At 37.3% G+C, this 13,542-nt stretch overlaps 1 protein-coding gene across 2 annotated transcripts in view; it reads left to right on the forward strand.

The window, feature by feature from the left end:
• Positions 1–13,542, forward strand: part of LOC131046456 (vacuolar fusion protein MON1 homolog) — a 224,606-nt gene that overhangs the window by 38,610 nt on the left and 172,454 nt on the right. For both annotated transcript variants that reach the window (XM_057980206.2, XM_057980207.2), the window contains exons 2-4: positions 2,501–2,580; positions 2,704–2,775; positions 2,909–2,948. In XM_057980206.2, coding sequence (XP_057836189.2) covers positions 2,501–2,580; positions 2,704–2,775; positions 2,909–2,948 — 192 coding nt within the window. The remainder of the gene's footprint in view (positions 1–2,500; positions 2,581–2,703; positions 2,776–2,908; positions 2,949–13,542) is intronic.

The raw sequence follows: 13,542 nt of genomic DNA on the forward strand, positions 1-13,542 counted from the left end.
CTCTCTTCAAACCCTAATTGACCTAAGCCAAGAGATTTTGATAATTCCACCTTTGTTACATATTTCTTAACTCATGAATTTCATCCTTAGTCATGGCGATTGGGATTGCTCTAGAACAAGGGAAACCATTTGAAGATAGTGTTGTATCTCATTTCATCCTAAAAAGAGAGACCTGATCGACCTCGAAGCAAGTACATGCAAGAGGCTAATAACAAAGATTTGACCACACTAAGACAACTAACCTAGAAAGCGAAAAAGTGGGGGGTCCCCATTTGCAATGGGGCGATGTGTGAAAACGTCACGACAGGTACCTTTTGGGTTCTCAACACCCCTTGATGAACATTATTAGATCTTGTATTGGTCCTTTCACAGTGATCAATGATGTCATTGGCGACATCACTACTTATAATGTAGACAATGATAATTGATGATCTCTAGTTTTCATCTATAGTTGCTGTTTGCTCTTTGGAGTTTTTGTTCCCCTTTCTGCCTATTACGATACCACTCTTTTGGGTGATCACCTTTTTTATATTTTCTACATTGCTTTTGTTCTTCCCTTTGGTGGGACCTTCTTCGCATTTTCTTTTTTTAACTCTCTAATGTATACTCTTATAATCTTATTCTCTTGAATCCCATTGACCCACTTATGGTCATCTATGGATATTAATATAATTCCATTCTTTCTTTCTCCTTTCTAGTCAAAAGGAACCACTTTTTTGGATACTAAATTTAGCTCACAGTCTTCTAGGGTAGGGGCAAATTGCATTGGTTTAATCCTCAGTCTTGAAAATATCTTTAGTCTAGAAAACTAGTTTACCAATGATTTGGAGGAGAAAATTTGTAATAATTGCCCTTGGTGTAATGTGCCAAGCCAGTCATTCTGTTATTTCGACAAATATTTGGTAAATCAGCAAGTGACAAATGCTATGACATTTGCCATAGTTTTGTGTTTGCTAAGTGTTTGACAGAATGACAACTTGGAATAACATTAAAATCTGAGTTTAAATTTGTATTTCTAATTAGAGTATGGCAAATAAGTCAAATAGCATGCTTCAGATTTGCAGTACTGTCTCCATTAACTTCTAACGATTGAGAAGTAGAGTCCACACAAGTTGACTAAATCTGAAGCAAATCTAACTTCAATGTGGAAGATTGAAGTGGTGTTTGAATCTTTGATTAATAATGATATCTGAAATAGAACCCTACACACAAATGGAGTAGCATTAATATGATATAGTTTGTTTTACTTTTTTTTGGGATTCATAATTTTAGCAAAAGCTAGTATGGAGTTAGACGGTATCTGGAATTGGTGACTGTACTCCCTCTTATAGAGGAAAAAGGGTCTCAAATATGTGCTGGCTTAAACTGTAACAAATATTTAATGCAAGTTTCAATGGAGCTGCAATTGCGAGGATTTAGTTTGTACATGCTTCAAATATGACAATTTATAAGGTCTCTCAACTAGGGCATCATTCCAGTTGGATACAAAGATATATGGACATATGACGTTACCTACCTGCAATTATTCTACTATGAGGTCACTTATTTGCTTTGAATACAAATATATTAAAGAGCCAGGATGATATGGGGTAGCAACATCTGTGCTTTTGTGGGAGAATCCAATAACAAATAATGATTGTTTGTGATATGAGAGTGAGACATCTGTATATGTAAATAGTTATTTTCTTTTGCTAGGTCAGTCTAGTGACTCTGCATCTATTCTTTTATTTTGTCCTTGTTCTCACACTGTCAAATACCATTTTGTGAGCTTTTTTATCTTTTCATAGTTTAACTGTATATAGAGCTCTTGAGATTTTCATTCAAATAGTGTACTTTGTAGTCCCATTGACAAACTCTAGTTATTGTTGAACATAAATGTACCATTTTTCTTTCTTTCTTTCTGAGTTTTCCAAAGAATTTTATAATTCCATTACTGAGCCACATGATGGTTCATTAGGTTTCACAAGGGATTTACAACTAAACATGGGATTATGACATATTGACTTGTGATGAGTGGCTGAAGAGCTTTAATGATGTACAATATTATGGCATGTGATTCATTTAATGTGGTCAAGGTTCTTACAACTTGGACTATAACAAGAGACACCATGCTCTGTATTTAGCTTTCACTTGAAATCTTGACTCTAACAAATGTAGGTGACTATGTCGAACAACCATTGAACATATGAATTGGAAAGAATTTCGGTATACCTATTTTTGATTCTTTTGGAAAATTTAGCGTAATGTTTGAGAATGCTTAGATCTGCAGTTATATTGATGACTATGCTTCCTGCAATTGTTCATCTGTGTCTTTAAAAGCATGTTTGTAGCTATTGTACAGCAGCCTCTCAAAACAAATATAGCTAGATGTCAGGCATGGTTCTTGCATGATCTGGTATTAAGTTAGTTTCTTTGTTGGGTCTGTCAGTTCCAGATGAACACATAGTCTTCATGGTCAAATGCATGTGCAACTAAGCCTCACATGACACGGACAATGCAGGATGATACATCAATAACATGGAGAAAGAGGAAGAAGCATTTTTTCATACTCAGCCATTCTGGGAAGCCAATATACTCAAGGTTTGTTCTCTGCATTTAACACACAGCCAGAATAAATTTGGTAATCCTAGTTCAGGTCAACATTTGCAGTTGATTTGCACAAAAAATGAGTTTTTCTTTTAATTACTGTTTAATTTCTCACAGATATGGAGATGAAAACAAGCTGGCAGGATTCTCAGCAACTTTGCAAGCTATTATATCTTTTGTGGAAAACAGGTAACATGAAAATCGTGTTTTTTTATGTCCACCTATATTCCTAGCTATTATTGAGTGTGGCTGAACATTTTTGAGTGGACCAATATTAAAATCCTGACGTAATCTTCTATTGTTCTGCTTTTCTGATATGAAGTGGAGACAATATAAGATCGGTACAAGCAGGCAACCATCAGGTTAGTAGTTTTAAGCAAAATATGGATATCTGGTTTTTTCCTTTTGTTTAATGTGCTACTTATGTGCATGTATTAGGTAAGTATCATTTCCTACTTTCTGCACACCTTTGTTTTTAGGGTATTTTTTTACTACATATTGCAATTTTCAATTTTTTTTCATTCTGCTGCTATTTTCAAAAACCCTGACACTAACCCTATTTAATCCTGATCAATTGAAAAAAGCTTTATCCTTTCTTTTTCTATTTATTCCTGAGAAAGATATTTGCTACTATACTGGAAACAACTCAGAAAATCTTGATGAGGAGATTCAAATCCCAAAAGAGACATTACACCAAAGAACCACAGACACAGCGACCACGTAGAGTCCCTTACTACTTCTGACCCAAAAAAATTTCCTTCCAATAATTTGTTTGATATTATGAATACTCAGTTTGCTATTTTGCAGAGGTAATGAAATGGTGTAATAACTCAGAGAGTGAAAGAGAATATATAATGATTGAACAGTAAAATTTGTTTCTTCCAAAATGCATACAAACTGCAATAACAGAGTTTCCTCTAATTTTACAATAGCAGAAAATAAGTTTACTTGTATAGAGGTATAATTCCTGACCTTTCAATACATACAACCGCCTGAGAATATTATGGCAGATACCAGAAATACACAGCAGCAACTGTACTGTATGTTAACTCTCAATATCAGTCAAAATCTCCTTCTCATGTTCAACACAGTGGAAAGCAAATTGAAGCACGAACTGGGGGACTAGGAAGGTAACTTGGCTCTTGTCAACTTCTACATCCAGCTGGAAGAAATTCCTAAACTGAAATAATCTTCTAATGACTTATTGGGACAGCCTCCCCAAACTCCACGATTTAGCCCAAACTAAGATTCAAGGGAACTGCTATTAACTGGAGCTATAATATCAAACACCCCATTTATTTGGTTACCTCATCGGCCAGCAAAAAGAAAATGATCTCTTTAACCTTCATGCCCCTGATATTCCTGATTGGTGTCCCCTTCTAACTTAGAAAATCCTCCTTATTCACCATGACCAGCTAAGGATTCAGGCTGCCAACATAAAAGAGGTAAAACATTTAATCGACCAAGGGAAAATACTTAGCTTCCAATCCAGTTACCTATTTGCTTGGGCGGCCGACCTTTCTCCTAATGCCTATCCTTCAATTGTCATAACCTCCTAAAAATGGTGTCCATGTTCGATAACTGCTCATGGCATCCAATCTTGCTGAATATTATATTAACAACTGAAATTTGTCTTCTCTGAAGATTTCACAAATTTCGAACTCAAACATTGAAGTGCAATTGTAAAACTTGAATGATGCGCCTTGTAACCTGCTAGGGTGGATAGTTTCACCACTGAAATTGATTGCCCAAGGGTTTCCATTGTAGGGTTTGGCTCCAGATTAAGCTATCAAAATCCAATTAAGAGAAATAATCTAAGCATGTGAAAATGAGCTAAAAAATGTCCTTTTATAACAACCCCCGGAAGCCTGTAGAAAAAACTTTTCAAATTCCCGCTATTTTGATATTTTATTTAAACCCGAAAGATAAAGTGACTTTATTAATCTCCTTTAATTTCCCACTTAAGTCACTTTATAAATCTTATTAAATTATTAGATAATATTATGGTTACCCATAAAATATACTTTGTCAGATAATATTAAATTAAATTATTCCCTTTTACCTGACTTAAGCCTATGGGAATTAAATAGGCTAATTAGTCGTTCCGGACTGCTCTACGGAAAGGGACATTACAAAGAGGCTGGAAAGAAACTTAAAAATTCAATCAACATGATAACAACTTTTGACAGATATTATTCTCCCTGCCATAGAAAAGCATTAAATTATGGTTGGTTGAAACCAAAGTCAAATTCACCTGAACACTTCTTAGCATAAATTATGCAGAATGGTGTCATGAAACCCAACACAAGACAATCTGTTGAGTTCCAATCATTAATCACAGCCTGAAGACACTGAGGAACAGTATCTGGTGAACCTTGGAACTGAAGAAAAATGTTGAAGATGAACAACTGCTTAAGAAAACTGAGGAAGAGTTAGAGTTCTGAAAAATACCTTTTGTTAAAGAAACACTTAGGTGTTGAAGGTAAGGCTACTTGGACAAAAAACTAAGAAAAATGGGAAATGGAGCCTGCCGTTCCCAGATACAAGCTGGACACAAAATTTTGTTAAACACATTGGAATTTACAGGTCGCAAAACCTGTGACCTAGCAAACTAATATGCAAGTTGAGGGCTTTAGATGTAATTAAATTTTCTATCTCCAACAGGAGCATAATATTTTTTTTTTGATAAAAAACGAGGGCAGACCACCCTGTTTAGCAAATATGTTTGGGCTTCAATGACAGGAACCTGTGCTCTCTACAGATTTAGCCTTGCAAAACTTCTATGATAAGACTGTGGAGGTGAGTGAGCGCAATGGTATTGCAAACCTTTTGGGCAGCACAAAAATTTCTCCAGCGGCTAGGCAACCCTTGCAGAGCACCTTCTAACATTAGAACCGATTCCTAACATAGAGATGCTAAATAGCAAAGCGTTGGCATGTTTTATTCTTCCAAGTTTAAAGTCACCAACAGTTGAATTTTTAACTTCTACACAAATTATTACATTTACTCCCAGCAAAGAACATTAGCCAGATCTTACTGGAATATTTTGTAGGGAACTTAAATACATTTAAAACCTATTGTAAAATTCAAACTTCCTAATTTTTCTTGGAGCTTTTTCTGCCTTGTGGTAGATTGGGCTTCCTTAGATTTGGTTGATTTAGTTGAAACATGAAATTAACGTTTCCTTAGATTTTTTGAGGAAGAGTGCTATACTCCTTAAACATGCTAATCACTTCTTCTTCTTTGTTTTGTGGTGTTCGACCTTTGCTGGTAGGAAGTGAATTGAATCTTTTAGGCAACCCAAACTTTGAAAGTGTTTGCTCTAAACGCAACAACTCTTGGCTGAGCTTGTATTGTGATTGTTCAAGTTCTTTCAGTGCCTGTTTATCGCTGAACAATGTTGTCATGTAGCCCATTTTCACTACCCAACTGAAAACCAAATCAAAACTGATTTGTACACGGATGATTTTCCCACCAACTGAATGCAACCATCACCCAACAGGTTGGCAGGAAACCGCTCTGATACCACTGTAATATCCCTTGGCTAATCTGACCCTGTTTTTGCTTATTTGAACACCAAGGAATATTGTCAAACATTTGGCATACAATGTTTTGAAGCCGCTGTAGTGAATTCTTTCTTTGTCTTCTTTGGGTTTGTAGGCTGCAAATGAAGTTATGGAAAGCTTCTAACAATGCAAAGTTGTTATAGAAATGATATACTAGCTGTTTTAGACCTTTCCACACATATGTAATGACTGAAATTAACTAGTACAGCTAGTTGACATTAAGACAAACACTTGTCATGCATCCCAAAGTACACCTACAGCCATTAGGCATTTAAGCAAACAATTGGCATGAAAGCTAAATGGCTGATCAATGTTGAATGTTACCATGAATGTAGAATATGCAAATTATATCTCCATTAAACATATGCAACCTCCAAATATTTCATGATATAATCATAATAGCAAATGATGCAATGAAGTAATTATTTTCTAATACAATGACCATAGATAGAAAACCTGGTATTTCAATGGCTGCCTTGGTATATTGGTTTGATTCTCTTCATATGCAAATCCCTTGTCAAATATACATAGCTGTTCAACCTTTTTAAATCCCCTTCTATACAACTCCAACTACTGTAGCGCACTGTTCACGGCACTGTAGCGCACTGTTCACGGCACTGTTCATGCGCATTGTTCACGGCACTGTAGCGCACTGTTCACGGCACTGTAGCGCACTATTCACGGCACTGTTCATGCGCACTGTTCACGGGGGTACTGTAGACGCGGGTACTGTAGCAGCTCACAAAATAAATAATGACAATGCATTGGCAATGTTTCCTCCAATATGGTCTTTCAACTTCCAGATGAAACTCATTAATCAGCTCAACATTCCATGGATTCTTCTTCAATTTGTGCATAAATAGTGACCCTGAATGAAGTCACTCCCAATGGCAAATATCAGTGATTATTTCAGCACCTCAGATGCCCTAAACTTCGAAGAATTTACGCTCTCCAAAGTGCAAAGGTTGAAACCCTGGTTTCTTCCTCTCTCAAACTTCTCCCATTTCAAAAATTACAATTCATCAATTGGATGCCGAGAATGAACTCTTGCCTTTCCTTTTATTCTTTCCTTAAGAGAGCTCAAACACCTTCCTGGCCAATGTGGGATAAAAGATTTATTCCCACATTAAATTATTCACTTAATGCACTTTATTATATTAAAGTGACTTTATTATTATAAAGTTACTTTAGAACTTTATAATAATATTAAAATATTAAATAAATCACTTAGTCACTTAAACTTTAATATCTCTTGATGTACTTGTCTGATTGCTAAGCCGTCTGAGCCAGGAGTCGACTCTCCCTATTCTCCATGTGATTGGATGCCTGTCTAAAAATAGAAACCCTGAATAGTGACTTACTATAAATAGTAAGTATGTGGAACTGAGTCTAGAAATAGCTGCAAAGGCCCAATCAAGGTTGACACTGCCAATAAGCTCTGCTCAGGTGTCTTTCTATTAATAGGAACCCTGACTCTCCCAAAATAGTAACTTACTATAAATAGTAAGTGTGCCAATCTGAGTCAAAAAACCTGTGCAAAGGCCAAAACCTGAATCCAGTTGAAGAGTAATGTCTCAAATCACCAAGTAACTGCCACACGAAGCCCTCTATCAATAATTATTAGCCTACGAGGGTCAAATGATAGGCTAATTCTTACAAACTCTGATGCTCGCAAAATGGGGACATTACAGTCCGCCCTCCCTGAAATTGCTTGTCCCCAAACAATCTCCACTGCAAAGAAACTCCAATCCTCGGGAGGCCCAAAAGAAGAATTGTGAAATGTCCCACACATCCTTAACCGACTCCTGTAGCACCAACATAAACATAGTTGCGCACAATATCCCTGGATCCCAAACCCGGAATGGAAGTCTGCCAAGCCTAATATCCTCTGACTTCCTCTGCGCTACTCTGATCTCAACTTCACCATGCCAGAAGTGGTGAAGCAAACCAATGGGACCCATCCAATACACTGTGCCAAACCTGTTGCCTCCTGGGTCCCAAAACAACTGAACCCCACATCCATTCGCCATATAGAGATAAAAATATCGGGAAGTGTCTATAACACAATATCTCTCTACAGCTCTCGGTAAACTCCCATGGATGTGATAACCAACCAAACCATCATGCCCACTGACACCATAGTCATCCTGTAACCATGTACCCATAAGAAAACTTTGTGAGATAGAAGTAGCAAACCCTGTTGGATACATATCAGCATGATGTATAACTGACAACTGTCCCTGCAAGTAATCCCCCATAAACTGCTGAGTCGAGCGCTCGCAACTGCTAATCCCATCTTCTGAAGATGATGAATACCCATCCCACAAAGGATGGCATCTCGGAGCCAATCCACACGGATGCATCATCAAGTCCTCTATGTGTGGATCAAAAGAAAAATGATGAGCACTCCTCACTGTGTAGTCGCGGTAAAATGCTCCAACCTCTGTCAATGGCTCATCACTAACAACACTTGAATCGAGCAGCTGATCCCTTTGATTCTGAAAAACAACAAGCTGGCATCCAAAATCAGCTGCATGGGATGAAGTGATAGATTTGCTTCCAGGAGATGGAAACAAATCAACATGGGAGCCATACTCCCAACTAGATGACACTCTGCAAATGCTCTGTGAAGACGGAGTAGCGTTGTGTACTACCACACAACTCTCAAGAGAATCCACCATTGTGACACAAGGGCTACCAGTAAACTGTCCTGCATCAACTGTCACAGTACTGACCTCAGGAGAACTTGATGCAACTAGTGGTTCTCTACTGCTCTCAACCAAGGTACTCATCCCAGCTGAAACTTTCGTACCTATATCTGTGGTAGATGTAACCACATCTTCACTACAACCAGTGGATATAAAATCCTCATCAACTGCCTCTGTATATAACTGTATTATATCTGCAGTTGGTGGAGACTGTGCCAAACTCAACTCCTCGGTAAGCTTCTCAATCTGTAACTGTGACTCTTGAAGAGCCAACTCGGCACTCTGCCATGAGTCCATAGTCACCTCAAGCTCATGAGTGAGCTCATCGACCTGCTCCTCCTTTCCCTTCAATGCATCATAACAAATGCAATCCCACTCGAGAAGAAAATCCCTATCCGCAAGTAGTTTTAGGTAATTTTGTTTCATCATTCCAATTGCTTCTCGAAGTGCATGTATCTCTGCAAGGGAAAAACCACTATCACCATGCTCATCTGTCAAAGGAACTCCAACCATAGGTAGCCAACATCTGACGAGCAACATTAAAATGCTCAATGGTTGTGGCAATCATATTGTCATTCACTTTTAGTTGCCCAACCAAATGATGAGGATTCTGTAGCTTATGACCCCCATACAAGTTTTCCGGTTCACAATATGCACTATGATATGAGGCTGATTCGTCATCACTCACTACATGATAGGCAGCATCATGTGTGCTTTCATCCATGCACACCTCAACATCGAAGGTACTGCTGCTTTGTACCTCAAAGGATGGCTCAACTGATAAGGTAGAAGTTGCTGGTATGACAGTATCTTCACACACCTCCACTCTCAAAGTAACTGCATGCCCATCCAAAGCACGATCTTGGGATTCCGTATCAACATATGAATCTTCTAGCTTGTTTTCAAAGGTCTGATCTGGAAAATCAGACTCACCATGACATGAATCCTCCACATACAATGCATCATTAGTACCCAATTTCTGAGTACTTTCATGTGACAATTCAATAGGATCATTTTGCACATGTGAAAACACTGCTGTCTCATGCTCATGCAAGGTTTCATCATCGCTGTCATGAAAATCAGAAGTAGCCTCTATATTAGAAACTTCTTGAGTCACCTCTTGCAAGGATGATTTAGATAAATCATTACCCAAAGCTGTGCTAGTGTCTTCTTGAATCAAATCAGCATGTCTATCAAATTCATCATATAAATTTCTGCATACTTCATAGGAATTTGAAGATACCAAATCATTTTGATGAAGAGTTGTATCATCCTTATGTGTAGATTCTCTATCCATTTCATGTGTAAACAATTCATGAGCTATAGTGTGATATTTCTTCCTTGCAAACTCTGTCTTATGGCAAAGACTCGGGTGCAAATCCATGTAACTCATGAAAGGAAGTTCTTTCTTGATTTTTTGAGGAAGAGTGCTATACTCCTTAAACATGCTAATCACTTCTTCTTCTTTGTTTTGTGGTGTTCGACCTTTGCTGGTAGGAAGTGAATTGAATCTTTTAGGCAACCCAAACTTTGAAAGCGTTTGCTCTAAACGCAACAACTCTCGGCTGAGCTTGTATTGTGATTGTTCAAGTTCTTTCAGTGCCTGTTTATCGCTGATCAATGTTGTCATGTAGCCCATTTTCACTACCCAACTGAAAACCAAATCAAAACTGATTTGTACACGGATGATTTTCCCACCAACTGAATGCAACCATCACCCAACAGGTTGGCAGGAAACCGCTCTGATACCACTGTAATATCCCTTGGCTAATCTGACCCTGTTTTTGCTTATTTGAACACCAAGGAATATTGTCAAACATTTGGCATACAATGTTTTGAAGCCGCTGTAGTGAATTCTTTCTTTGTCTTCTTTGGGTTTGTAGGCTGCAAATGAAGTTATGGAAAGCTTCTAACAATGCAAAGTTGTTATAGAAATGATATACTAGCTGTTTTAGACCTTTCCACAAATATGTAATGACTGAAATTAACTAGTACAGCTAGTTGACATTAAGACAAACACTTGTCATGCATCCCAAAGTACACCTACAGCCATTAGGCATTTAAGCAAACAATTGGCATGAAAGCTAAATGGCTGATCAATGTTAAATGTTACCATGAATGTGGAATATGCAAATTATATCTCCATTAAACATATGCAACCTCCAAATATTTCATGATATAATCATAATAGCAAATGATGCAATGAAGTAATTATTTTCTAATACAATGACCATAGATAGAAAACCTGGTATTTCAATGGCTGCCTTGGTATATTGGTTTGATTCTCTTCATATGCAAATCCCTTGTCAAATATACATAGCTGTTCAACCTTTTTAAATCCCCTTCTATACAACTCCAACTACTGTAGCGCACTGTTCACGGCACTGTAGCGCACTGTTCACGGCACTGTTCATGCGCATTGTTCACGGCACTGTAGCGCACTGTTCACGACACTGTAGCGCACTATTCACGGCACTGTTCATGCGCACTGTTCACGGGGGTACTGTAGACGCGGGTACTGTAGCAGCTCACAAAATAAATAATGACAATGCATTGGCAATGTTTCCTCCAATATGGTCTTTCAACTTCCAGATGAAACTCATTAATCAGCTCAACATTCCATGGATTCTTCTTCAATTTGTGCATAAATAGTGACCCTGAATGAAGTCACTCCCAATGGCAAATATCAGTGATTATTTCAGCACCTCAGATGCCCTAAACTTCGAAGAATTTACGCTCTCCAAAGTGCAAAGGTTGAAACCCTGGTTTCTTCCTCTCTCAAACTTCTCCCATTTCAAAAATTACAATTCATCAATTGGATGCCGAGAATGAACTCTTGCCTTTCCTTTTATTCTTTCCTTAAGAGAGCTCAAACACCTTCCTGGCCAATGTGGGATAAAAGATTTATTCCCACATTAAATTATTCACTTAATGCACTTTATTATATTAAAGTGACTTTATTATTATAAAGTTACTTTAGAACTTTATAATAATATTAAAATATTAAATAAATCACTTAGTCACTTAAACTTTAATATCTCTTGATGTACTTGTCTGATTGCTAAGCCGTCTGAGCCAGGAGTCGACTCTCCCTATTCTCCATGTGATTGGATGCCTGTCTAAAAATAGAAACCCTGAATAGTGACTTACTATAAATAGTAAGTATGTGGAACTGAGTCTAGAAATAGCTGCAAAGGCCCAATCAAGGTTGACACTGCCAATAAGCTCTGCTCAGGTGTCTTTCTATTAATAGGAACCCTGACTCTCCCAAAATAGTAACTTACTATAAATAGTAAGTGTGCCAATCTGAGTCAAAAAACCTGTGCAAAGGCCAAAACCTGAATCCAGTTGAAGAGTAATGTCTCAAATCACCAAGTAACTGCCACACGAGGCCCTCTATCAATAATTATTAGCCTACGAGGGTCAAATGATAGGCTAATTCTTACAAACTTTGATGCTCGCAAAATGGGGACATTACACAGTTATAAAATTATTGCTTAATTTGCTAATAATGTATTTTAGGTGAATGCCTGTTGCATTTGTATTATTGCATTTAATTAACATGTATACTTTTTAATACTCATTTATCCAAAGTTTGACGACTTGGACTCGGCAGCCCAAAATTTAGACTCAGACTCAGGACTCGGCACGGACTTGGCAAAAAACACAGCTAGGACTCGACAAAAATAAACACGTAGCTTTACAAAAACAGAAAAGAAATTAACACATTTAGAGAACATAAAAGCCTAATTTGACTATCAATTCGTCATAATTCAAACATTACACATGTCATATCTTCAAACACTCAATATTTTGAAATTTCATAATTCATACTTATAGTTTCGAACTTTCAAATGTGTAACAGCATCATAATTTTATAAATGTTACATATAATGATATGTCAACATGAGAAAAACAACCAAATACAATTGACATCTTCCTCTTTTCCCTCCAAATGTAACTCAATTTGTAAGGCCTACTAGTACTTCTATTTCTGCCTCTATTAACTGTTAACTTTTACAAATGAAATGAGCAAGCCTTTATAGACTTTGAGTTACAAAATGAAGGGCCCGGATTGATTCTAAATGAACAGCCAAGATAATTTAATAAAACTCCAAGGTAGGGTTAGTTATAGCAACAACCTCTTACATTTAATGTCATCCAATGATAAAATTATACAGCTTTGAATGCACGTCCTGTTAGGCAAAGGACCAATGAAAAATGATTTGTAAAATTGTATTAAATGTAATCCCACATGCGTATTTCCTTTTTTCTAGGGGCCAGGTTTGCTGAATTTGGACATGCAGACTTTAGATTATTTGAAGTGTGGAGGTGAATTGGTGCCACCTCAGCTTACATGTTTTGTAAACATTCTTTGTTTCTACTCCACTTATATTCATCATAAAGAAGTCATGGAGGCTTCATTTCTTTCGCATTTCCATCTTCATCTTCATAACAATCCTTGAAAAGCCATCTTGCTGTAATTGTACCCTTCATGTTGTTGGGCGCTTCTTTGTCGTCTTCTTGAAGTGTTCTTGTCTTCCTCACATTCTTGTGGTCAAATCTGGAAAATGCATAAAACTGGTAAAACAAATCCACTCAGATCTGCACACGATTAACAAGTTTTCGTTTCAAGAATCACTTCCTTTTGGCCTTTAATATCAACATCTCCCTCCTTTCAC

This window comes from Cryptomeria japonica, chromosome 7 (assembly GCF_030272615.1).
Source record: "Cryptomeria japonica chromosome 7, Sugi_1.0, whole genome shotgun sequence".
Lineage (NCBI taxonomy): Eukaryota > Viridiplantae > Streptophyta > Pinopsida > Cupressales > Cupressaceae > Cryptomeria > Cryptomeria japonica.